At 38.8% G+C, this 26,015-nt stretch overlaps 1 protein-coding gene across 1 annotated transcript in view; it reads left to right on the forward strand.

Annotated features, from left to right (window-relative positions):
* Ofd1 (OFD1 centriole and centriolar satellite protein) overlaps window positions 1-26,015 on the forward strand; it is a 39,465-nt gene that overhangs the window by 1,871 nt on the left and 11,579 nt on the right. Inside the window, exons 3-16 of the mRNA XM_052170064.1 lie at window positions 2,213-2,413; window positions 5,215-5,283; window positions 5,368-5,398; window positions 8,049-8,153; window positions 10,814-10,950; window positions 11,127-11,300; window positions 13,018-13,124; window positions 15,661-15,780; window positions 17,336-17,409; window positions 18,808-18,899; window positions 19,883-20,072; window positions 21,054-21,184; window positions 21,786-21,897; window positions 25,200-25,808. Coding sequence (XP_052026024.1) covers window positions 2,213-2,413; window positions 5,215-5,283; window positions 5,368-5,398; window positions 8,049-8,153; window positions 10,814-10,950; window positions 11,127-11,300; window positions 13,018-13,124; window positions 15,661-15,780; window positions 17,336-17,409; window positions 18,808-18,899; window positions 19,883-20,072; window positions 21,054-21,184; window positions 21,786-21,897; window positions 25,200-25,808 — 2,152 coding nt within the window. The remainder of the gene's footprint in view (window positions 1-2,212; window positions 2,414-5,214; window positions 5,284-5,367; window positions 5,399-8,048; window positions 8,154-10,813; window positions 10,951-11,126; window positions 11,301-13,017; window positions 13,125-15,660; window positions 15,781-17,335; window positions 17,410-18,807; window positions 18,900-19,882; window positions 20,073-21,053; window positions 21,185-21,785; window positions 21,898-25,199; window positions 25,809-26,015) is intronic.

The raw sequence follows: 26,015 nt of genomic DNA on the forward strand, positions 1-26,015 counted from the left end.
TGAGCAGAGACAGGAGGATCTGGAGTTCGAGAACAGCCTGGAAATTCTTATTTTTAGTGATAGCAGATTCATCCTGACCAGTCAGAGGTCAGTTAGGTTGCTGCCTCCTATTGAATGTGTAGCTTCTACCCAGGTTTCCACCTGACCTGTTCTATTTGTTGCACCTGCCATTTCCTGCCTAGTATAGAGACCCGCCTTTCTGAGTAAAAGGGTATGAGTCTACTTTGGCCAGTTTGCAGTGATCTGCTTCCTTCCTGAGGACTGGGTGTTAGGCCAGGGCCATTATATCTTGCAGTAAGAGCATTTTTAGCAGTGTGTCCATCTGGCTGTGGACGGATTGTTATTGTATGTTTCCCAAGCAGTTTGGGAATATTTGTTTCACTGTTGCCCTTATACCCTTTAGCAGGGTAACACTGAAAATTACTGCTTCAGTCATTTTCTGCTTCATTTTGATTGTACTTTTCTGGCTTTTTTTCCATGAGACTTTAAAGTTAGAGTGGTAGTATTTTAAGAGTTTTTTTCTATAAAAATGATTGATCTTCTTTTCTATTTTTGTTGCAGTACTTTCCCCTCCGTGTTCTGCTTTAATCTGACTATACAAATATTGATGTGTAATATTCATTGGGTCAAGCCAAACTTTTTAAATTCTCATGCCATTGGATGTTTACTCCCTTTTGTGTTGGTGTGCACATGTGTGTTCTGGTTCCTGTGTGTGTAGATGCATTTGCATGCATGCTTGGTCCTGTGTAGGTATTTGTGAGTCATCCACATTGTGTTTTGAGACAGGGTTTCTCTCTCACTGACCTAAGCTCGCTGATTGGGCTAGGCTTGCTGGCTGTTGAGCTCCAGGTGTCCTCCTGTCTCCACTCCCCTCCCTCCACCCACGTCCCAGTGCTGGAATTACAAGCACTGACTTTCATACTAGCTTTTTATGTGTATGGTAGGGACTGAACTGAGGATTTCATGTTTGCACAGAAAGTATTTCATCAACTGAGCCATCTCCTCTGCTCTCACATTTGAGATGTTAGAAAGGCTTGATCTTTTACATTCAACTCCATTAATAATTCTGGATTTAACCACCTGGGTTGAATATACTTTATTAATCTTTACTATTGAACAATCTTTGCATTCTGGGCATGCCATACTCTAGACTTGATAGTCCCTCACGTCTCAGTTTGCTTTGGTCTTGACCAATGGATAACTTTATCTGTGCCCCTTTGTGCAAGTCTTGTTCACAGCTTCAGCATGGCTGCGTCCGTGTTCAGTCCATTACCCAACTGGATGAAAAGCAGGGCACAAGTTTTGATTTTCTCAAACTTAGCTCATTTTTCCTTCCTAGTTTAGAGACTGATATAGGTGAGTTATAATGTAAATTTTATGGAATTTAGTGCTTAATTTATATTCTCCTTTTATTTGAAATGAATTTGTATTTATAGTCAATTACCAAGTCATTTATGTATAGGTGCTTTTGTTCGTTTTCTGGATTTTGTCATAATTTTTGTGGTTTTTGAAACAGTGTCTTACTATACTGTCTCAAACTTGGTGCTCCTCCTCCCTCTCCTAGTGTTAGGATTACAGGCATCTTCTCCTACATCCAATTTAGGTATAAAATGAAACTTGTCAAATCATCTGTTTCTTTATTTTTGGTCTAGTTAAGACCATTTCTGAGATAAAAAACTAAATTTTAAACTGAGTGTGGTGGCTTACACCTTTATTCCCAGTACTTAGGTGGTAGAGGCAGGTAGATCTCTGAATTTGAGGTCAGACTGATCCATCTACAGAGTGAGTTCCCGCACAGCACAGAGAAACCCTGTCCCGGGAAACAAACAAATAAAAAATAACTAAGTTTTATTTTGATCAGTATTATGCCCAAGAACTGGATTGAGCCAATAATTTCAGAGCCTGCCACAATTCACAGTTGGAATGAAGTGACAGAATTTCCCCTTTGGCTTGATTTCCTGATAACAAGCAGTTGAAATTGCTTTTTGAGTAGTCAAGTTATAATCTGTGGACAGTGGTTTTTAGCAGCTAGGAAAAGAAAGGTTTTGCCCAAGTCTACTGATGGGTAAGAGAAATTGTGAAAGAAGTGCTTCCTACCTTTTGCCCATAGATCCAGAGTCATTTTGAAAATTAGAGTTCAATGATGGGACAGATCTGTGCGTATTTTTACTGTGGTGAAATGTAACTCCTTTTTTTTTTTTTTATACACTAGACTCAACTCCGAAACCAGCTAATTCATGAATTGATACATCCTGTCCTGAGTGGAGAAGTGAAGCCTCCATCCATTTCAGTGGAAGGGAGCGCCCTCCTAATAGGTGCTTCGAACTCCCTGGTGGCAGATCACTTACAAAGATGTGGCTATGAATATTCACTTTCTGTTTTCTTTCCAGAAAGTGGTTTGGCAAAAGAAAAGGTAAAGTCTGGCGGTTTTGAATTTCATTTTGACAGTTTCTTCCTTTAGTAACTGTGAAGTGCTACATAGTTACCCTGCTTGTCCCTTGACTGGCTAACTTCATTTCTTGTTCATCTTTGATGCTATTCCTGAACAAAACATATTTGTTAGATAACAAATGAGTACCAAATGTGACTTTTGTTAATGCTTTGGTATTTTAGTCTTTTGTAAAATATCAATGTGTGGAGTCACTATTTAGTTGAATACAGTTGTTAATAAAGTATAGCATATTCAAAGTTCAATCTTTCTTTAGAATACAAACATTGTTCCTATTTCTTAAAACTTTTGGACAATTACAAACAACACACACACACACACACACACACACACACAGCGAGAGAGCGAGACAGAGAGACAGAGAGACACAGACACAGACACAGAGAGATAGAGACAGACCAGGAATGAACCCTATGTAAAAGACTTGATTGACAATTACACCTCAGTTTAGGATAGTTGACTACAGCCAGTATATCCCCAGATGTAGGATATTGACAGTGTGGGACTCTGCATGAAGCTAAAAGTAACGTTACAGTCCATGTGGTTTAAATTAGACTGGTATCTGCCATTTCTCTAATGTTCACTGTGAAACTGATACTGTACTAGGTACACTGCAGGTAGCACATGTGTTCCAAATGAAGATTCAGACTGTAGACAAGTGAAGTGATTTTGATTTACACACAATGAGTAGCTTCTAAATAGTGTTACAGGGCAGAACATTTTGATTTCTAACATGTGTTCCTTTTAGATTGCTGCAGATATTTCTCTGCTTTATAGTTACATCAGAGAAGTGCAAAACACATAATTTAAGAAAATCTATAATGTTCCCAACTATAAAAGCACATGTCTTATGAATCACTCTGATGATTTTAACTAGTTCTCATCACTACTGAACATAATAATCCATTTTATTAATTACTTTAAAGTAATATTTAACAAGCTTCTCAGTACCTATATATTACCTAAGATAGAATTTTGTGTTTGGAATGGTTTTAGGTTTGCAGTAGAATTGAGTGTGGTTTTCATAATACTCTCCTCCCCCACATTCAGAGTCCCACACTGTCAATATCCCACATCTAGGGATATATTTCCTGCAGTCAACTATTCCAAATTGACACTTAATTGTCAATCAAGTCTAACTTTTACAGTAGGGTTCATTCCTGGTGTTTTCTCTGTGTTGTTTGTAATTGTCTAAAACTTTTAAGAAATATGAACAATGTTGGTATTCTAAAGAAAGATTGAACTTTGTATATGCTGTACTTTATTAACAACTGTATTCAATTTGACGGCATAAATAATTTACTTTTTAAACTAGGCATGGGGGTACATGTGTAATCTCAGCACTAGACAACAGACAAAAATCCCATATTTTAGGTCAGCTTGGTGAGTCCTAGGCCAACCAGATATACATAATAAGACACTTTCTTAAAACAAGAATTCATTTTAGCTCATCTTTCTAATGATATATTTTATAATTTTCTTTACTGTGTAATAGTTATATAATTGCAGTAATAATTAAACCAGTTCATATCATTAGTAGTTTCTGTGTGATTAAAAATAGTTCAGGCCCAGGCTGGCCTCAAACTCATGATCCTCCTGCCTCTGCCTTCTTTAGCAAATTCTACCAGCGTGTGCCAGACATTAGTGGGTGGAGAGGTCCTTGGTCCTATGAAGACTCGATAGATGCCCCAGTGTAGGGGCATCAAGGGTGGGGAGGTGGGAGTAGGGTGGGATGAGGAACACCCTCATAGAAGTAGTGGGAGGTATGATAGGATAGGGGATTTCTGGGAGTGGGGGAAACTGGGAAAGGGGATAACGTTTGAAATGTAAATAAAGAATATATTCAGTAAAAAAATTTCAGGCATGAACTAGTCATTCATTGTAAGAATAGTAAAACCTGGAGTTTATTTACAGTTTTAAATAACTATAAGGATCCTGAAATTCATTCATATAGCCACAAGTTCACCAGATAGTTGAGTGTAATCTGTAAGGCATTAATCATTTCTTCCATTCCTATTAGTATTTGGAGGTTATTATTTCATTTAAGATATTTTATCTGGGCAGGCAAGATCACTTAGTAGATAAAGGTACTTGTTATGAAGGTTTGATGGCTTGAGTTGGAGTGCCAGGACCCATATGGGTTGAACTAATTTCCTACAATTTGTCCTCTGATCTCCACATGTATACCATAGCATGTTCATACCCTCCTAACACACATATGCACTAAATAAATGAAGTAACAAACTATTTGATTTTTTTGACCTCAATATATTTATTATATATTGGGTTAACTGTAATATTATTTTGAATCTGAAATGAGTCTTAATTTTATATTCAGTAACATCTTAACCATTTAAACTTGTCCAAAAGTTTGGCTAATGTGTTAGGATTTCCATTACTGTGACAAGACACTATGACCGAGACAACTCTTATAAACTACAACATTTAATTGGGGGCTAGATCACAGTTTCCGAGGTTCAGTCCATTATCAGGGAGCATAGCAGCATCCAGGCAGATGTGGTGCGGGAGAAGGAGCTGAGAGACCTACATCATGATCTGAAGGCAGGCAGGAGGGGACTTTTTTTCAGCAGGAGGCTCTTTTCTTCCCTGGGCAGAGCTTAAGCATAGGACCTCAAAGCCTACCCTGTTAGCGAGAAATTTCTTCCAGCAAGGCCACCACTCCTCCTAGTACCACTTCCCATGGGCCAAGCATATTCAGATTACCGTGGCTACTTAATCTTTTATTTTTCTTTTTTCTCTTTAAGATATTTACTATGCAGGATCTACTACAACTCATTCGGATTAGTCCCTCATCTAGTCTCTATAAATCGTTGGTAAGATTGTTTTTATGATCTACTTTGATTTGCTGCTTTTGATTAAATGAGCAATTAATAAAGGTAAATCTTTTCTTTTAACAGATTTCAGGATTTGATAAAGAAAACCAAAAAGGTAGGAGTCTTCATCTTTGTGGAGAATAGCAAGATCTTTCTATGTGCTACTGCTTACAAAAATGCGAAGCTAGTGGTTGCCAGGGAGAAGAATGGGAAATTTAACTAGAATGAAATCAAGAAACCATTCACATATTATCTTGATAAAAATGGATTATTTCTCCCACATTTCTCTCTTTTTATTAAGTCTTAGATATTCAAGTAAGGACACTGCAGACAGTAGTCAAGAGTCTAGCAAATGAAAATGCTATTTACAGAATACCTGCTGTTTAGAACATTTATACAATAACCCCCTCCCCTGAACAAAACTAGTAACGTGAGCTGACTATATATTAGATATCCCTCTCAAATGGAATTTAAGAAATAGTAAATGTATTAGGAGGGGTTTTTTTTTGTTTTTTTTTGTTTTTTTTTTAATTTTGGTTTTTTTAATGTGCCCCCTCACCATTGGGCATGGGTGGCGGGTGGGGTGGGGTGGGGTGGAGACAGGAGGACACCTGGAGCTCAACAGTCAGGCGGCCTAGCCAAATCATCGAACTTATGTCAGTGAACTATCACTATCTCGTGTGGTATTTTTATACGTTCTTGTAAATGACCTCTTTGTGGTTGTTTAAATATGCCATGCTCTCTTTCATGATGGTTATGGATTTTAGCACTCTGAAATTGTTAAGCACCTCAAATAAAATCTCATGTTTCCAATCAGTGAAATACAATCTTAACATTCTGCTATTTACTTTGTTAAACACCATCTATTTCCCCTATAATGTGTTTTTTCGAGACAGGGTTTCTCTGTGTAGCCCTGGCTGCACTGGAGCTCACTCTGTAGACCAGGCTGGCCTCGAACTCAGCAATCTGACTGCCTCTGCCTCCCAGAGTGCTGGGATTACAGGCGTGCGCCACCATCGCCCTGCAAAAGATGACTATATTGTATTGCATTCTGCTAAGTAAATGAATAGATAAGGCTACATTCTGAACTCTAAGGCAGTATGCTATTTAGTGTAACTCTGATTTTAATGGAAATGCTTATCTCTGCTGTCTCCTGTGGTTGCCACTAAGGTCATGTGGTGCTTGAAATGGGGCTACTTACTCTGACTGAACAATGAACTTGATTTTAGTTGAATTTAAATTCAGTCACCCACATGGCTGCCATACAAGAAAGCACTGGGCTAAACTATGTGCCACTAATAGCTGTGGCCAAAATGTTGAGAAGAAAATATAGAGCTTGAAGCAATATTTAGGAATAATTCACTTTACTATAGATATTTGTATTATTTTTAAAAGAATATTGCCCATGTTTCCGTAGCCTACTTAGTGCTTCTGGTTCAAAAAAACATCTGACTAACACCTGCTACCAGCTTACTGTGGTAACATTTCTGGAACATGGAGATATTGAGTAGCAATTGTGTTAAGCATCCAAGTGCCAAAATTTGGGCAGAGCTCTTTGGCTAGCCATTAACCTTTTGTTAATTTTGGCAAAAAATCAGTACAAGGAGAACTACACATCAAATTTAGGAGATTAGGTGATCCCTGGATGAAATATAGACTGTGGCCAAACAGTGTTATTGTAATGTTCTCACTTGGGCTTGGAGAGTACTGAGCTTCTTGACTTTGAAAGTTAGTGGAGCCTAACAGTTGAATTGGACTGTATTGTACTTGATAGTTAGATATTAAGAGCCAACTTAATCACTTTTAGAATGGGAATTTGGGGCCATCAAGATGGGTCAGTGCATAAAGGTACCTATTGCCAATCCTGACTGCGGGAGTTCCATCCCCAGGATCCACATGGTGGAAGGAGAAAACTGACTCCCATTATGATCGAGAGTTTAGGTAGTTAGTGTATGATTTTTAGATAAGGGAGTAATTTGTTTGTAAGCAGGAACTTAAAGGAAGCTACATTTGTGGGAGTAGAGTTTTAAAATCTTTAGTACAAAGAATCTTTGTACTAAAGGGATAAAGGATTATACTTTGGCTGATGAAGCAGGAGTCCTTTCAACTTGTTTAGATCATTTTTAAAGAACATATTTAAATCCCTATTGAAGGAGACTCAGTTGTTGCTTGCTTTTTGCTATAAGAAGCAGTAAGTATGCATCATACATACTTTGTGCCCTTACTTAAAGGTAGTACAGCAGTGTAAACTGAAAATGACCAGGTTAAAATTTGGGGACACTTAACTAATTGCTCTAATTGATTCCCATGTCAGCACTTGACATTATCAGTGATTCAATCTTAACAGTGTTATGCGAAAAAAATGTGGTCTCTCTTTTATGTTATTAATTTGCATTTATTTATGGGTATTGTGTATTTGTTTAACATTTAAAGGGAATTCATTTTTTCTAATTAAATTTTCTTCCATTTAAACTTTGTCCATTTCTTTTCCTACTTTTTTGTTGTACTGATTTGTAAGAGTTCTTTGACATTACAATGAGACTTCTCTGTTTTTCCCTGTATATTTTTTGTCTTTTGAGCTTATTTTATGCCGTGTGTAAATTTATATATTTTTTTAGTTATAGCAATCTCTATTCATATTTATATCATGCTTGGAAAGACCTTTCCTTGGTAATCAAACGATAATGCTATAAATCAAGACTCATAAACAGCAATAAAGAAATAATTGAATGATGTTCTTAAAACTATGTATGTTACACTTTTAGGTTTTCTTATGAGTTTCTTAAAGGAGTTGGCAGAATATCATCAAGCTAAAGAGAGCTGTGATGTGGAAACTCAGACAACCACATTTCCTGGCCAAGTGTCTCTAGGTAATTATAGCCTTTTTACTTCAATTCTGTTATTATTTTTGCATTTGCCTGATTATTTTTCAAACAGGGTCTCACTATTTAGCCTTGGCTGGATTTGAATTCACTGTGTAAATGGAACTGGCCTCAAACTACTGATTGTCTTGCCTCTGTCTCCTCTGAATGCTGGTATTTACTGATGCATACCACCTCACTTGGCTTTGTTTTGTTTTTTGAAGAAGAAAATTATTATACTATATGATTACTTTCCTTGATCTGGAAAAAATGCTGTTTGTACGTAGATGACAAAGAAACTCATTTTTTCTGGAATCGTGTTGCTGGAGGGACTAGGAATTGCTTTCCACTTTCATAATATATCCTTCTTAATGCCAGAGCTACACTGGCCAGTCGTACAAGGATGCCAAGGACCAAGTTCTTACTAACTTGTAGAGTTTAAATCTCTTAACTAGGAAACGCATGTCTTCTCTGACTATATTTTTAGCCATTAAATTAGTATATGTTTTGGACAGTGTTCTGTTGCTTTGAAAAAATGTATTTTAGTTGGGGCTTGCTTACATGTTCAGAGGTTTAGTCCATTGTCATCATGGTGAGGAGCATGGCAGCATCCAAACAGATATGGTGCTGGAGAAGTAGTTGAGAGTTCTACATTAAGATCTGCAGGCAATAGGAAGAGAGAGCTCCTGGGCCTGGCTTTGGTATTTGAAACCACAAATCCATCCTCAGTGACATACTTCTTCCAGCAAGGCCACACCTCCTAATCCTATCAAATAGTCCTACTCCCTGGTTACTAAGTGTTCAAATATATGAACCCATGGTAGGGGGTGGGGTATTTTTATTCAAACCACCTCTGTATGTTACAAACTGTTTGCAAAGAGTTAGAGCAGTCATTGTCCCATCATTTCACTGGAGAGTGGAAACTGAAGTCCTCAGCAGGGAGAACAGCTTGGAAACCCCCATCTGGGTAAAGTCCAAGGCCTAGAAATTTTGCACTCTATACCTTTCTATAGTATCTTCCTACCTATGTTATCTAGTTTATACTGTCAACTTGATACAAGCTAGAGTTGCTTTAGAAGACTCTCAATTGAACAATTGCCTCCATCAGATTGGGCTATGGGCATTTCTGTAAGGATTTGTTTTGTACAATGTGAGAGGGCCTGGCCCACTGTGGGCAGCATTAACTTTAGGTCGGGGTTCTGTTCTATATATAAAATTGAGTATGAGCCAAGGAGCAAGGCAGTAAGCATTCCTCTGTGTTTCTGCTAGAGTTTCTGCCTGACCTCCCTTAGTAATGGTCTGTGACCTGAAGTATAAGCTGAAAATATAAACCCTTTTCTTCCCTAGTTGCTTTTGGTCATGGTGCTTGTTATAACAACAGGAAGCAAAGAAGACACTACCTTTTGGTTTTATGTCAAAAGAGATGGAAAGCAGTTCTCTATATTGATAATATAAGTTAATCAACTTTTTGGCTCATCCTTGGTAGTGCCTTTAACTTAGAGGAAGATAAGGAATCCATTATTTACAAAGCTATATTCTCCAGCTAGGCCCTTAAGTATAATTTTAATACCATTAGCAAAATGTGTGTTCATTGCAAATGGGAATTTTCCAGTAATACAAAGCACATAGAAAATTTTAAATTTCCTAGTGGCTACATTTAAAAAGATGGAAAGAAACAGGTGAAATACATTTTAATTATTTAACCTAAAGCATTCAAGATATTTCAGCAAGCAGATAGTATAAAAATATTAGTGAGATATTTCACATCCATTTTTATGGCAATTCTTGAAGATGTGGTGCGTTATTTTCACTCAGAGCACAGCTGTACCCAGATTGATCTAATTTCAAATACTCAGTATGTGGCTAGAAAGTATTGTGTCAAACTGTGTGGTTAAGGCTCATTTGGAAAATAAGTGAAGTGGCTGGAAAAACATGGCCACAATTTTGCCTGCCACAAACACTCAATGTTTTAATCTACTCCTGCTCTCCATTTTTTCCCTGTGTACCCTTTGGTGATTATTTGTGTGTGTGTGTGTGTGTGTGTGAGAGAGAGAGAGAGAGAGAGAGAGAGAGAGAGAGAGAAATATTGTACTCCATGTTCATGTTTATTCTCTGCTTCATAGCTGGTTTGACTCTCTGGGGTGGGTTTAAGGACTGAAAAGAGATCTGGTATGAGAAAGTCAGTAGGCCTCACTTGAGCCTGGTTGTGCTATAGTTGCTTAGCCCTCTGGAAGTCATTCAAACTCTGTGGCCATTTGTTCCTTATCTGTAGAAGGCAAGAATTAAAGTACATAGTTTTTATACTTTTAAAGTCTTTTTTTGGAATGTGTGTCAAATTTAATTTAACTCCAATTCATGCCTTCTGCACTTAAAAACTGAGAAGAGATTGATTTGTATTTGTCCCCTCTCCAATTTATTATCAACATTTCCAAACATGCAGAACAGTTGAAACAATGTTACAATGACTATTTGCTTACATAGATGTTACTGTGAAATTAGCATTATACTTGTTCATCACTTATCTGTCCGCTAATCTCAGGTTTTTAATATATTTCAAAGTAGGTAGCAGACATCTCTACACTTTCCTTTTAGTCTGCTTTGGGCCTCTTGCATAACTTACTGAGTTGATTTTATATTTCCTAACTGACTGTGTTGTTTTTCTTTAATAGCCGAGAAATTTCAGCTTATCGACGATCAATTTGCAGATGCTTTTCCTCACCATCCCAAGCTAGAATCTTTAGAGAAAAAGTTAAATGAGTATAAGAAAGAAATACAACATCAGCTTCAGGTAGAAATGTGTCAGAAGGTAAGCTGTAGCCCTTGCTGCTATTGATGAGAGTCACTCGCAGACTTATCTTCTACTGGCTTAACCTTGGCTATGTGGGGGCCATCTAGAGCCTTTTATTAAGGACTGGAGTGAATGAAGAGTGAATTTATACTGTTTTTAAGGAACTATTTTTAGTCTTTGTGTTCAATTCATAGCTGAAATATTTTAGAGAAGCCGAAATAACAAAAGTTAAGATGGAAGAGAAAAGGAAGTATGAAAAAGAATTGACTGAGTTCCGGAATGAATTTGAAAGAACTTGTCAAGCAAAAAATGAAGCCCTCATTTCTCAGGAAAAGAATACTCTGGAAAGAATTAAAAAACACAGAGAGGTAATATATGGGCATAATGGGTGTCTGTGTTCTGCTGCTGTCAGTAGCTTTGTAGAAGAAAGATCTAGAAAGGACAGTGGCTGGAACCAGGCTCTCTAGGGGCCAGGTAGGACTGCTGTCAGGAATATAGAGAAGGCTGAGCTTTGACAAGCTCATGGAGCCTTTGCTCAGCAGTGGTCAAAAAGAAAGAACTGGGGTAAATGTCCACACGGATTAAAAGAGACTCAGCAACAGGCTCAGCCTTGTCAGGCAAATTGGAGAGGGCTCTAAGGAGAGGCTTGGAGATAAATAGTTTGTATGGATGAGGGGTAGTAGCTTTTTAAAGCAGAGAGGGTGTTAACATTGCAACACCCAGCTCAGGCAGTAGCCAGGAAGTGGCAGAGCAAACCATGTGCTTGGAAAGAGGTTTTGGTTCTGGCTTTGGGGAAGAGTCATCTGTGAGGTTGGGAAGGTAGAAAGGATTGAGGAATGGTGTTTTGCTAAGCTTAATTAGACCTGAGAATGGCGGCTTCAAGAATTAAAGACCTTGGTGCTCTGCTAAGGGGGTGAAGAGAGCAAAGAAAAGCAGGTAAGAACATGAGTGGCCCCCATCCTGAAGGAAATGAAGGGATACATGACAGTCTCAGGATGACCCAGGAGTAGCTGTGTTCAGAGCTGCTCATTTGAATGTCTTCAATGTCTTCAGTCAGACAGGACTTGCACCATTTTCAGTGTTCATCCAGAGCAGTTGTTAGAAAATGTTCAAAATAGGAGTGCTTCCCACTAGAGTTCACCCTTGCTGGTGGTGCTTTTCAATAAGACCTATCCAGCATGTATAGGACCCCTGTAGTATGTATCTAGTGTATCTGGGAAATGAACTATTTTCATATATGAAAATAGGCATAGATGTTTAAGATACTAGGTTATGTTTAGACTAATAACTTTATTTTTAATGTAGGTAACTGCCTAGATCTCTATTTAGTTAATATTACCTGAAAGTATTAAAGATTATCATCATCTTTGGCTATACCATGCCTTTGGATGCTCGTCCACATCCGTCCCTGATAAGGCTGTACTGTTTCTTCAAAGACCTAGCTTGATGTCACCTTAGTGGCTTCTTTCCCAGCTCACTGAGTGGCTCATACATGTGTTATTCCTGCATGTGGTCTTCGTATACTTCAATTAAGAAATCATTACATCCCTTTGTCATTGTTTCTCCCTCCCTCAACCAAATTGTGAACTCTGTAAAGATGAGGACCTTTTCTACTCTTGGTGGTGTTTGTTAGCTGATGGGATGGCCCATTCAATTGGGAATTCACCTGAGCCTGTAAGTGGAGTCAGAATGATCTATAAACATTTAGGCATCATAAATTACCAGGGAGATTATCTTCTTTGGGAATTTTATTATTGAATATGCATATTTAAAGTTTTTCTTGCTGTACTTACCAAATTCTTGAGTAATTCAATATGAGGGATGATAAAGAGCTAGAATCTATAATGGCAATGTAGTTTACCATTCATTGAGGGACTAATTTTTGTTGTGTGTACAGGAAGTACATTTTTGTTCAACCACAGTATTACTTTAAAAACAAATCTTCATTGAAATCTCTTCAAGGAGAAAGTGTTCCCCCAAGTATCTGTAGCTTTCATTGTGTTCTAGAATAAGGAAACATTGTCTGAGTTCCAGGGTTTTATTTAACTGTGCTTGCTTGCTAAAAGTAAATGCTTTCCTATGCAGATGGAAACAAAAGAAATTTATGCTCAAAGACAGCTTCTACTAAATGATATAGATTTGCTTAGAGCTAGAGAATCAGAGCTGAAGGAACGAATCGAAGCTTTTGAATTGTAAGTAATAAATGTGTTCTTTTTGGATATGAAAAAGTTATACTAAGTATTATGTCAAAATTTTCTAGCCTTTTCTAAACTAAAAGTGTGTGTGTGTGTGTGTGTGTGTGTGTGTGTGTGTGTGGCCTGCAAGGTTACATGCAGGTGCACTTATCCATGTGTGTCTCTAAGGTCAGAGGTTAATGTAAGGTGGTTTCTTTTATCATTCATCTCCATATTTTTTTCTGGGTCTTTCATTGGTTTGCCTGAAGCTCAGTGATTGACTAGACTATCTAGACAGGCAACTTTGGGCATCCAAGTGTCTCTGTCATCTCCCATACCACGCCTGGCTTTTATATGTACTGGGGATGTGACTGCGGGTACTCATGCTTTCACAGAAAGCACTTTATTTACTGAGTTATCTCCCAGCCAAATAAAAGCCTAGTGTCTGTAATCCCAGGTCTTTGGAAGAGTGAGGCAGGATGATTTCCATGAGTTTGGGACCAGCTTAAGCTCCATGGTGAGTTCTAGTCTAGCCTGGATATTTGAATCAGGTGTTCAGACCTGCTACTATACTGAAAACAATGAAATAGAACAGTCCAACTTGACTTGGCATGGATGTTTCTCATGATGTTAATACCCTGCCTAAAAACAAACCAAACCAAAACAAAATAAAACAAAATTACCAGGGAGTGTTTCTGGCTCTGAAGGTGGTATCAACTGATTTAGAAGCTATAACTTGGGGGTTTTCTTATAAAGTATTAGATAATTATTTGAAACCATGGGGAAATATTTCTGTCAGACTGCCCTGAGGCTGGACAACTTGGATAATCTCCTGATGTTTCTATAGATTGTGTGCTTCACTCCTACCTTAGTTATCAGACCTGATTGTCTCATGTATGTAGCTGAACTCCAGGTGTCCTGGCCTTCATTTACCTACTTTGTACTCCAGTAAGGAACTCAGTTCTAAGTTGGCTCATCTGGTATAGAAGCATTTCTCATGATGGGAGCAGGGGTGCTACTTAATGTTTCCTAAGTGCTCAGGATGCTTCATCCTTCAGTTCTTACCTGGGACTCCTAGGAAGCTCATAATCTGTAGCATGTATATAACTTTTTTCCCCAATTAGAATTTGCTCTTAGCATTCATATGTTCTTTAGAAGTCTTGATACATTAAAGAAATTGTTGCTGTCTTTATTGGTATTGTTTACTCGGGCTCAGTTCATGATTTCTTCTCTACTTTTTTAAAATCCACTTCTCTCCCCTCCTTCTAAGCATTCTGGTAAATTAAGTGTATCCCCCCCCCCCCCCCCCCCCCCCCCCCCCGCCCCCATGCCTTTCCAGGTTAGCCAGCAGAGGGTGCTGGTCCTGACACCTGGAGCTTTTGCTTAGTTCTTGAACCAGTGAGCTTTTTTAGGTAGTGGTTCTCAGCACAGCTGTTCTCTGCTAGTACTACTCATTTAAATGCCTCACTAGGAAGACCTTGTGAGGTCAGTGTATAGCAAGAATATGACTTCTCCCTCCCTCTCTCCTTCTCTCCTTCCTTCCTTCTTAATTCCTTTCTGTCATCCCCTCTTTTTAGTATTTAATCAGTAGATTATTAAATGTTGAAAGCAGGTATTAAGCCTTTAGTATCTGTGTGCTAGTGAATTAGATCCAGCAGTTGTAAACAGTATTATAGAACAAACAGTTATGTGTGTAAGTTAACTTTTGTGTTTTTGTAACTTTACCATCTATAACCAGGTTTTTGTTATGCTTTAGTTTGGTTTTTTTTTTTGGGTTTTTTTTTTTTGTTGTTGTTGTTGTTTTCGTTTTTTTGAGATATGTTTTGATTCTGTTTTTAACCCTGGCTGACCTGAAACTCACTGTGTACACCAGGCTAGCCTTGGACTTGCAATGATCCTTCTGCTTCTTCCTGTCTAGTGTTAGAATTGTAAGCATGGGCTCATGGTGTAATCAGTGTGTGTGTGTGTGTGTGTGTGTGTGTGTGTGTGTTTAATTTTAAAACTAGGGGCTGGAGAGATGGCTCAGTGGTTAAGAGCACTGGCTGTTCTTCCAGATAGTACTCCAGTACTATTCAGAGTCCTGAGAGTCTGAACTAATTGTTCAATGTGAGTAACCACATGGTGGCTCACAACCATTTGTAATGGGATCTGATGCCCTCTTGTGGTACTGGCTGAAGATAGCTATAGTGTATTATTCATAAAATAAAAAATTCTTTAAATTTTTTTTTAAAAAAGTTAAAACTAATTAAAACTTTTTGGTGTGTGACTGTGTTCCTGCATGCCACAGCAGTGCACACATGGGGGTTAGAGAATAGCTTGTGAGAGTCAGTTCCTCCCTTTTACATGTTAGTTCTCTCCTGTAAGAAATTACTTTGGCCGTGCCGCCTTCCCACTCCTTTAAGCCAGGTGCCCTGTTCTGCCCCCTCCCTAGTCTGATAGACAGTAACTAGAACAGTTTGTAAAATATAGGGAGACTTTCTCTTTTACTTCCTATTTAGAAAAATCACATAAATTGCACAAAAATTCCTACAGAATTTCTTTGGGTTAATTTCAGGACCCAGAAGCTCCAAGAAGAAAAAAATAAAAGTGAGGCTGAGGCCCTTCGGAGACGGGAACAGAATCTAAAGAATATTGAAGAGACCTATGATCAGAAACTCAAAACTGAACTTCTAAAGTAATTGTTGGGTGTTTTTAAAAGAAATATGTTTGAATTAAGTCGGTGAAAATGTAACCAAAATTGATGAAGTAATAAGACGAATATTTATTTACATAACAAGATTCAATGTTTGAGCAAAACTGTTTTCTTTGATAGATCATACCTTTATGATAAATATTTAAGATAGTTTCTATTTTTTTTGACACAGGGTTTCTCTGTTTAGCCCTGGCTGTCCTGGAACTCACTCTGTAGACCAGGCTAGCCTTGAACTCTGCCTGCCTCTGCCTCTCAAGTGCTGGAATTCAAGGCATGCACCACCACTGCCTGGCTTAAGATGGTTTCTAAAGCATACAGTATAGAGAATTACATCAGATACTCTTATTCATAACTCCTCTGGCAGTGAGGGCTTATGATTTACTTTAACCTTGCATATGTAAGTATGTATTAGATTGTATAATTATTCCCTTTAACCTTAGGGCACCATATGTCTTGCTTATTAGTTTGTATAGCTGATCAGTTGTAAAACTGGAATTCTAATTACTTTAGTCATCTTTTCCATGCTGCCACTGAAATAAATGTCAGTAACAATTATAAGTTGTTTCAGGTAGAATTTGATAGTGAACTTGTGCTTTGTTCTCTCAAGACTGTAAATCCAGAATCAAAAGAAAAGAGCTAAAGTAAACTATATGAAGCAAAAGGTGATGTAGGGAAATGAAAAATGACAGCTACAGTTAATTTGGCCTACCCTCCTTCTCTCCTGCTTCTTGCTATGTAGCCCAGGTTGGCCCAAAATTCTTGATCCTTTTGCTCTAGGCTCCCAAGTTCAGTGATAGCAAATGTGTGCTATCATCTCCAGGTCCTCTAGTCTGAATTTTATGGGCCAGTGAACAGAATACCAGAGCAAGGATCATTGGATGGTAATTTTTCTCAGTGGCAGGTGTACATGCCCCATTTAGTAACCTTTAATATTTGTCTTTGGTTTCAGCAATGGTGTAGGGGTGAGGGATGTTCATTACAGGAGAGTTTTTCTTTCTTTTTGCCCATCTCTGACTAGTGATAACTAAGGAAAATAAGTAAAACCCCATAGTAACATACCTTTTGCTATTGCTGATAAGGCTATAATGCCACTAGGCTCTCAATTGTACATAAACCCTAAGAACAGAAGTTCTTATCCTGGTTGGGCTTGAGGAGATTGCACAGGCAGTTACAAATGACTGAATGCCTTGCCATCTTCAGGGACACAGAATCTGTTGTATACTAGGTAAGCTTTTCTTTGTTTCCTTTTTTGCTCTTTGATGAATTGAGGCCAATGGAAAAGTAGTTGTTTTCAGCAATCCCATGATAACATCCTTCATTTTGTGTGATTGAGTTTGGGACTATATTTATAGGATGGAGGGTTTATTGGACCTTTGATGTTTAAAATTCAGTTGCCTGACCATAGAACTGAGACTTTGAAGTTTCTCCTAAGCCATGTTGGCACTTTAGATGTGCTGGGCCACAGATAAGCTCCTCAGGATTAGTGGTCTCTCCAGGTAGATGGCAAAGACCTCATTTTAGTCATTCTGATTCTCAGGTACCAACTGGAACTAAAGGATGACTACATCGCTAGGACAAATAAACTCCTGGAAGAGGAAAGGAAGAATAAAGGTACTATGGCTGGCTGGCTTGTCTCAGTTCTGATATAGGTTATTAGCCTCCTAAGTTACATCTGTTGTATATTCTTTTTGTTTCTTGTTTTGCTTTCTCAAGATAGGGTTTCTGTGTGTAGCCCTGGCTGTCCTGGAACTCACACTGTAGAACAGGTTGGTTGGTCTCTAACTCAGAGATCCACCCGCTTCTGCCTCTGCCTCTGCCTCCCATGTGCTAGGATTAAAGGTGTGTGTCACCACTGCCTGATATCTTTTGTATATATGTTCTTAAATTTGGCCTCCAGTTTTACAAAACATTTATTTGCATATTTATTTGTTAGGAGGAGGGGGTATATGTGTTAAATAGTGTGCATATAGAGGTCACAGGACTTAATTGGACTTGGTTTTTGTCCTTCTACCATTGGGTCCCTAGCACTGAAATTGGGTTGTCAGACCTAGCAGTAGGTGTTTTTACCCACTAGTCCATCCCAGTGGCTCTTCATTTCTCTTTTGAAGATTTATTTATTGTGATTTTATGTGTGTGGGTGTTTTGCCTATACATGTATCGGAGCTATGTGCATGTAGTGCCTATGGAGGCCAGTGAAGCATGTTGGATCCCCTGGAGCTGGAGTTACAGCTGTAAGCCGCTGTATGGGTGCTGGGAATTGAGCCCAGGTCCTGGAAGAGCAGCCAGTGCTCTTAACTACAGAGTTGTCTCTCCACCTCCATTATAGAAAATTTTACTTTCTCTGTCCTGTGACCAGGTTTCATTGTCCTTTTTATCTTACATATCTTTATACTTCACAAGTTCTCACGTTTACCTTGACCTGAGTCTATGAAAGTTGAATACATTTTTAATTTTCACATATTTTACTTTTTAGTATATCTGTAGGAAATTGTGAAAAGAACATGAACTTTGGAAATTTCAAACATTTTTAAGTAAACTAGAGATGCTTATTTACTATTGACTAGATACCAACTGTGTGACTCCTTTTGCTCCTGTCTTACAGAAGCAGATGCATCTTATAGTCTAGTGCTCTTGTTATTTAGATTTAGCAGATTTTCTTTTGATATATATTATCTGCAGAGTTTTGTTACAGGAAGGAAAAACTACAGAAGGAAAATAGATCTTTGCTTTTAAGGAAAGTAGGCACACTTAACATTAAGGTCCCATGCCCTGCTCAGAGAGAGTAACTGTTTAGCATGTAGTAGGAATTTTACCACATCTATGGCAGTTGTAATGGTATCACTCATTGGATAATGGAACTTATTTCTTATTTGCTCACTACAATTTTGGCTGATAAACTTGTTGCTTTAAACTATGAGACAGAGGTCTCACAGAGTGGCCATAAATTATTAAATGTCTTTTATGTTCAGTAGGAAATCATTATTTAATTGGTTCTTCTTTATTCCTCAGAAAAAACTATTCATTTGCAAGAGGAGCTCACACTTATTAATTCAAAAAAGGAAGAACTCAGTAAATCTGTAAAGCGTATGAAAGAAGTTGAGGTAATCATTAAACCTATTTCTTAACTTTCCTTAATGACATGTTAGGGTTAATGCTTTTTTATTTATAGAGAATTTAGAGGTGTTTTAAGATTTATTCATTTTTTATTTTATGTGTATGGGAGTTTTGTCTTCATGTATGTCTGCACCACATGTGTACAGTGCCTGTGGAGAGTAGGAGATCCTCCTGGAACTGGAGTTATCCAGGGTTCTTAGCTGCCATGCAGGAATCTTTGTGCCGGGAATTGACCTTGAACTGTGTCTGCCTCCTTATGCCATCTTTTTCGTCTGCTTGGATTGATTATTTTATGACTAAGAAGGTAGTAGCCGAAGTTAACAGAGGAAATTTTAAGCAAAGGATCTAAGAATTGTGCTGCTCAAATTCTCTCTTCTTCCTTAACTGCTTATATGCCTTTAGGCAAGTTCTGTGACTGTAATCTTAAAGATATTTCTAACAAAGCATGATTGTTGGAGGAGTGGGTGAAGTACCCATAACAAGTGGCCAGTAGGTACTATATTCTATCTTCCCAGCAAGGGATAAGTGAGACCCTGTCTAAAACAAAGTGAAGTGGATTGTGTAGGTGATTGTGTAGGTGAAGTTTACCTTTGCAACCTTGGGACACATTAGACTAAGAAAATGAAAGTACCTCACAGCAGTAGAGACTGTATCCACCTTTTATCTGTTTATGTTTTTAAAATGTCTTATGACATGTAGTTGTATTGGTGGCATTTAGGAATTGACTCCAAATTGCATTCACCATACACCCTTCCCTCACTTCATAGGACAGATCAGATGTCTGTCTATACAGTCTCTGAGCTGCTGGCCTATCACCAGTGCAGAAGAGATCTTGCTGCAGAGTGCCTTACCTCTGTCTTGTAGTCACTGTCATTCATGTGCGATGCTCAGATTCAGATAGCCTTCCAGCCTTTACTTTTGCAGTACTGTGAAAGTTATTCAGATATAAGTTTTCCTTTTTCAATTTTAGCTGGAGCTGGAGTCTGTCAAAGCTCAGTTTTTAGCAATGTCAAAACAAAACCACTCGCTGAATGAAAAGGTGAAAGAGATGAGTGATTACTCACAACTGAAAGAAGAGAAAGTGGAGCTTCAGGCACAAAATAAATTACTTAAACAGCAACTGGAAGAGAATAGGAATGAAAACTTACGTCTCCTAGACCGTATGTCTTTTTCTGTGATCTGCATGTTTTTGTAATTTCCATTAGGTCAGGATTATAGACCTATCTGTAAGGGAAGCTTACATTGGGAGAATCTTTTAAGATCCTGACATTGAAGTTGCTTAAGTTTTGTTTGCTATTTCATAATTATGAGTTTCATTTAAGTAATATTTGTTAAGTAACTGCCTCTGTGGGTAGCTTCAGGGTTCCTGCCTTCTGACTGTTGCCTCGGGCGATCCAGTAAGCACTTGGAGCAAGGCAGGGAGAAGAGCTTGAAATTGTAATCATTTCTATTCCTAGCCTTGGCTTCCAGGTACAACAGTCTAGACTGCCTGTCTACTGTGATTCTCAAACAAGAGGGCTCATAGTCCCTTCTTGATGCCTCCTACCAGTGCTCTGTGCCTTTGCTTACTCAGTGTACCTCGGGAACTTGCTCCCTCTCCTAAGCCCCTAGTTCTAAAAGAGTCCTAACATTTTGGTCCAGTTTGTACTACATTATCCTTTATGATTACCCTACATAAGGCACACTTTACTAAAGAGCCTTTTGGGTGACCCAAGTGGCAAGCACCATCAACCTTATTTCTGGAACCTAAATGCCATGGGCTGCTGCTGTTCATATGACATGAAACCGAGGACAGGCATTGACAGGTGACAGGCAATTGGAGAGCTCTTTCTTATAATACCTTCTGCATGTGGTGTGGGAAAGAGACAGGCTATTGGGTTAATTTAAGAATTTGAAAGAATTCTTTATCTTAAAGGGCTTCCAGAGGAATCCAATTAACATGCTTTAGATTATTTTATTCTGAAATTTGTGATTCAAGATGGTTCTTAGATCACTTAATAGGATTAGTAGAATATTAATTGCAGGAGTACAAAGAACAGAAACGTTTTAACTCTCTAGCTGCTTTTTCTTTTTAGTGAAATAGGCAAATTTAAGATTGATTATGACTAGGAGTTTCTTTTTTTCCTCTCAAACCTTCTTAGGTATAACCCAGCCACCTCCTGAGATTTTGGTTTTTCAGAAAGAATTGCAGAGAACAGAAAAGGCTATGGCACTGGAGCATAAGGGCTTTGAAACTCACAGGCAAGCTCTACAGAAACAGCTGCAGACTGAAGTGAGTATTGTTCTTTATTCTTATAGGAATTATGCCAGTCTGGTTTGTAGTATAGAAAGCTTACACATATCAAGCCAGCGAAATCAGATTATCTGAGTACAAAGAATTCCTTACCTCAACATTGCAAAAGAGCCTTTTTCATGTGAGAAAATTCCCTGGTGATTCTGACTTCATATGCCTAATGATAATAGCACTGGAAGGAAAGCAAACTTATGTAGACCTAAACTCAGAGGTCCCAGCAATTGCCATGCCTCTTGATACCTGCTTTGTGGCTTACACACACATCTACTGTGTCACTGTAATTTCTGCCTGCGAGTAATAAATCGAATAGCTGTTTTAGCACCCACATTTAATCCTAGAGCTCAGGAAGCAGAGGCAGGTGGCTCTCCTTGAGCTCTTCAACAGTCAGGGCTTCGTAGACCCTGTCTCAAAATCCAAAACCTGTTTGGTGAAAACGTTGTTTGGGTGTTGTTTTAATAGAAGTCATCCTATTGATTGTTGGTGTAAAAGGTTCTTAGAATTGGCAAAATAAAGAATATACACACAATAAAAGACATTTTCTGTTTAGAGCAAGCTGTAATTGTATGTATTTCTTTTTCAGATTGAAAATTCTACACAGCTTAGGACCCAGATATCAGAATATGATGCTTCTGTTAAAAGGTTAACTGTTCAGGTCGCTGAGTTAAAGTCACAACTAAAACAAACTCAGACAGGTTGGAAACTTTAAAAAAATAAATTGTTTATTAATTATGTGTGCATGTGTGTACATGTGCATGCATGCTTGTGTAAGAGAGGGAAACAGATACATAGAGCACCAGAGCACAGTGGCACTCTGGTCGAGTTTACAGGACTTTTCAAGAATTGGCTCTCTGCTTCGCCCTTAGTGAGACAGTGAGTCTCTTGTTTCAGTGTCTGCGCTGCCTACTCCAGGCTAGCTAACCTGCACTACCTGCCCACTGTCCTGCCACTCCTCCCTCTGACTGGCCAGAGGAGTGCAGATGTGTGTTCCTACATGTAGCTTTTTCCTTTAATTCTTTGACTATGTCCTAGATGTGTAAAGTACATCTTGATGGGATCCACCTATCTCTCTGTAGAGTCTGCCTCCCATCATTATATCTTCCTTTCAGCTTCAATCCTCTTTATGCCTCATGTAACCCACTGAGTGCAGTTAGTGTTGTCCGTATGTACATGGTTATGAGATCATTCCCTGCAGTATAAGCAGCCTGTCAATGCCACCACCCCAAAACAACTAATCACTCCTGGGCTATGAGTGCCTTACCCCAACCCCCAGTGCTGTATTTTTAACTGTCTTGTTGTTGTGCAGATAATCATAATTACTCTGAGTTTACATGTGCAACAGCTATGTCATGTCCAGAAGACAACATTTTATAGCACTTGTCATCTTCCAGGGCTTACCTTTTTTTCATACCCTCTTCCCTGATGTTCCCTGAGCTTCTGGGAGGTGTTGTTAGAGATGTCCCACCTATGGGTCGGCATTCGCAGTAGCTTATTCTTGACACTTGGAACATTTATGAGTCTCTGTGTTAACCATTACCCTCTGCAATAAGAAGCTTCTATAACCAAGGTTGTGAGCAAAACAACTTTATGTTCATATTTAGATTGCAATTTGACAGCATAACCATTTAGCTAACATCATAAGCAACATCAGAAGATTTCCTCTTGGACCTATGATTTCTCTACTCATTTTTTAAAAATAGGGTCTCTCTACATAGCCCTGGCTATCCTGGAACTTACTATGTAAGTCAGGATGGCCTCAGACTCAGAGAGATCCCCTTGCCTCTGCCTCCCTAGTGCTGCCATTAAAGGTATAAACCACCATACCTAGCTACTCATGTTTTTGTTGATGTTTATTTTTGAAGATTTATTATTTTTAATTTTTATGATTATAATTATTTTAATTTTTATGTATAGGGCTCCCCCCTCACATGCACATGTATGTGCACTATGTGCGTATCTGGTGCTTATGTAGGCCACAGGAGGACATTGGATCCCCTAGAATTAGTTATAAACTAATTTTAGTGGGCACTCAGAACTGAACGTGGGTCCTCTGAAAGAGCAGCTAGTGTTCTTAACTGCCAAGCCATTTCTCCAACTCACTATGCGTGGGTTTTGACCATGTTTATAGTAGCAGTAACAGTTACAGTGCGCTCTATCCGGTGGAGAAGACCTCAAATACAATTAAGAGAACAGTTGGTTCCTCCCATATATAGTTTTGCCACTGCTACATTAGTGGGTAGGCATCCAGGTCAATTTTATGTGGGTTTCAGGAATCAGACTTAGGTAGTCAGGCTTGTATCTCCTTGGCTCCAAGAGACAATTTTAACTGTGTTTGTGTGTGTGTGTGTGTAGTAATAACATATTAGGGAAATGCTATAGAAACAAAAATCATAACGGAAATGAAACTTCTTAGGAATATCAACTGAGTCATGAGCTAAAGTGCTTAACTCACCTTTATAGATACCCTAAACAGGCCTGGTGTTGCTGGCGGCACAGATGCTCCCAAATTTGTTTTTTATTTTTTTTTCCTGTTTTGGATTGTGAGGAGTGGGGGTGCATATTAAGGTTCAAGAACAATTTGCAGGAAGGAATCTGTTCTCTCCTTCCATAATGTGGATCCCTAGGATTGAACTGAAATGTTTAGTGGCAAGTGCCAATACTTTCTGAGTATCTTATTGCTTCCCTCAATCTTCTTACCTTATCTTACCCTGTCTTATCTTTTGTTCGTGTGTGTGTGTGTGTGTGTGTGTGTGTGTGTGTGTGTGTGTGTATGTAACTCTGTTAAGGCTAACAGGCTTTTCCATATATCTATATATTCCTTACCAAACCTGTGTATAAATATCCAAGAGAAGCAGGATAGAAGATTGCTTTCAGAGTTCACGACCTGCTTTGTTTTGACCTTAAGTTGAAGTTGTTTGATCTTGGGCATGACATATTTAGAACTTCTTCAAGTTCCCCATTTATAATGGAGACAATGCCTATTGGGTCACAGTGGTCAAAGATAGAATAGATATAGGGCATGACCTGGTATATGGAAGCCTATCAGGCAGCAGTTACTGCTAATGATTCACTGTTGCCTTCGCTGTGAATGTCTCTTCCCCCTGCTTCACAGAAAGAGGAGAAAAGCTTGAATACTTTGTTCTGCAATCGGTTTTGGGCCCAGTGTGTATTTGTTACAGTTCAGCTTGTTTCTCATCCTTCCTTTTTTTGTCTTCCTTAGTTCATTCTTGGGCTTTTATCAGTCACTTGTTCCTTCTACCTTCACTAGTTTATTTCTAGGTCTTTACTCATTTCTAAACTCTTTTCCAATTCCTTATTTTCTGCTAGCAGTTGTTTGCCAGACTGTCTACCACTGACGTTATAGTCTTGTAATGTGAAAGTAGGTCAGTGAAGCTAGGCCCTCCTGCAATCCTCCACACACATGGCCTGCCTCCCTCTAGCCCATTGTACGCTTGGTTTTGTGGCATCATAAATAGCTGTTGCAGGGTTAGAGGCAGGATACACATTAGGTTTATGCTACGAAATCTCAGAAGCTCTAGGAATTGCTGACCATGCGGTCCCCTCGTCAGGGAGACCCCCATCCCCTTTCCCAACAGGGAGCAGTAGGAATTTCTGTCCTGGTTATCCGACACTTGGGCTTGGCAAGAGACTAATTATATTGCAATCAAATAGTTCTCATGCTGGTTGGTATAAACAAAAATTAAATGCTTTGCTATAGTTCAGATCTGGCTAGACTGTACCCAGTAAATTACATGTTTTCACTTCTCAGACATAGTTATTGCAGACTCATGTGTAATAGATTGTGAAATTTATCATGTTTATAAAGGCTTGGTACATGAAGGTGGCTTTCAGTAAATGTTAATGAGTGTGACTATGGATTCAGAAACTTTAATATGTAGGTTTGTTTTTACTACTTTAAAAAATATTCTGAAGTATAATTTAATTTTATTCATAACCTTTTCTCCTCTTTTTCAACTTTTCTTTTTGTGACCTGCAGCCCTAGAAAATGAAGTGTTTCGAAATCCAAAGCACTCTTTGATTCATTCCCTGAGTGGCCTATTGAGTGGCAAGATGGCACCCCACAATGAAGATAGAAGTGGGGACTTCTTGGATGAACCCCTTGAACAGAACAAGGTTATGGCAGGTGCAGTTATGTCAAGGGTCCCACCTTATGTAAATACAGCAACAGAGGCTAGTTCCCCAGACTCTGACTTTGAGTTTATAACTAGTACTACTAAAGCCAAGGTAAGAGAGCTAGAGCAAGAGGCTGAACGCTTGGAAAAGGCATTCAGAACTTACTATCAAAGAGTTACTCAGAATCCTTCCATGAGCCCTCAGCAGGCAAAGAGTCCTTCATCTGTATACTCCGTGGGAGCTCTCAGAAGCATAGCTTCTAGTTCCATGGATAGACATGTTTCTGCAGAGGACAGGATTGTCTCTGAACAGCCTATTGCGGACATACTGAAGGAAGAAAAGAGTGATGTGTCCAAAGCATTCATGGGCAGTGTTGTTTCACGGCCACGAGGGACGTCTTCCTCCACCCGCCTCTCCTCTACACCTCAACCAAAATCGAGAAGAAGTCTTGATAATGAAATGTATCTGGAAGGTAAGCCACTGTCCAGAGGGTTGTGACATAGATGCTTTAGATTGGGCAGTATGTGCAATAGGCAGCCTGGGGGAGTCTGCTCCAGTACTGGGGGCTGTTCTCATTCTACCATACCCTGGTCAACAGGGGTGGCCTCCCATGTCACAGGATTGCTGTGGACATTGGCAACACAAAGGATGTTAAGGTCTAGTTTCCCTAGCACACACA

Source organism: Apodemus sylvaticus, chromosome X, assembly GCF_947179515.1.
Source record: "Apodemus sylvaticus chromosome X, mApoSyl1.1, whole genome shotgun sequence".
NCBI lineage: Eukaryota > Metazoa > Chordata > Mammalia > Rodentia > Muridae > Apodemus > Apodemus sylvaticus.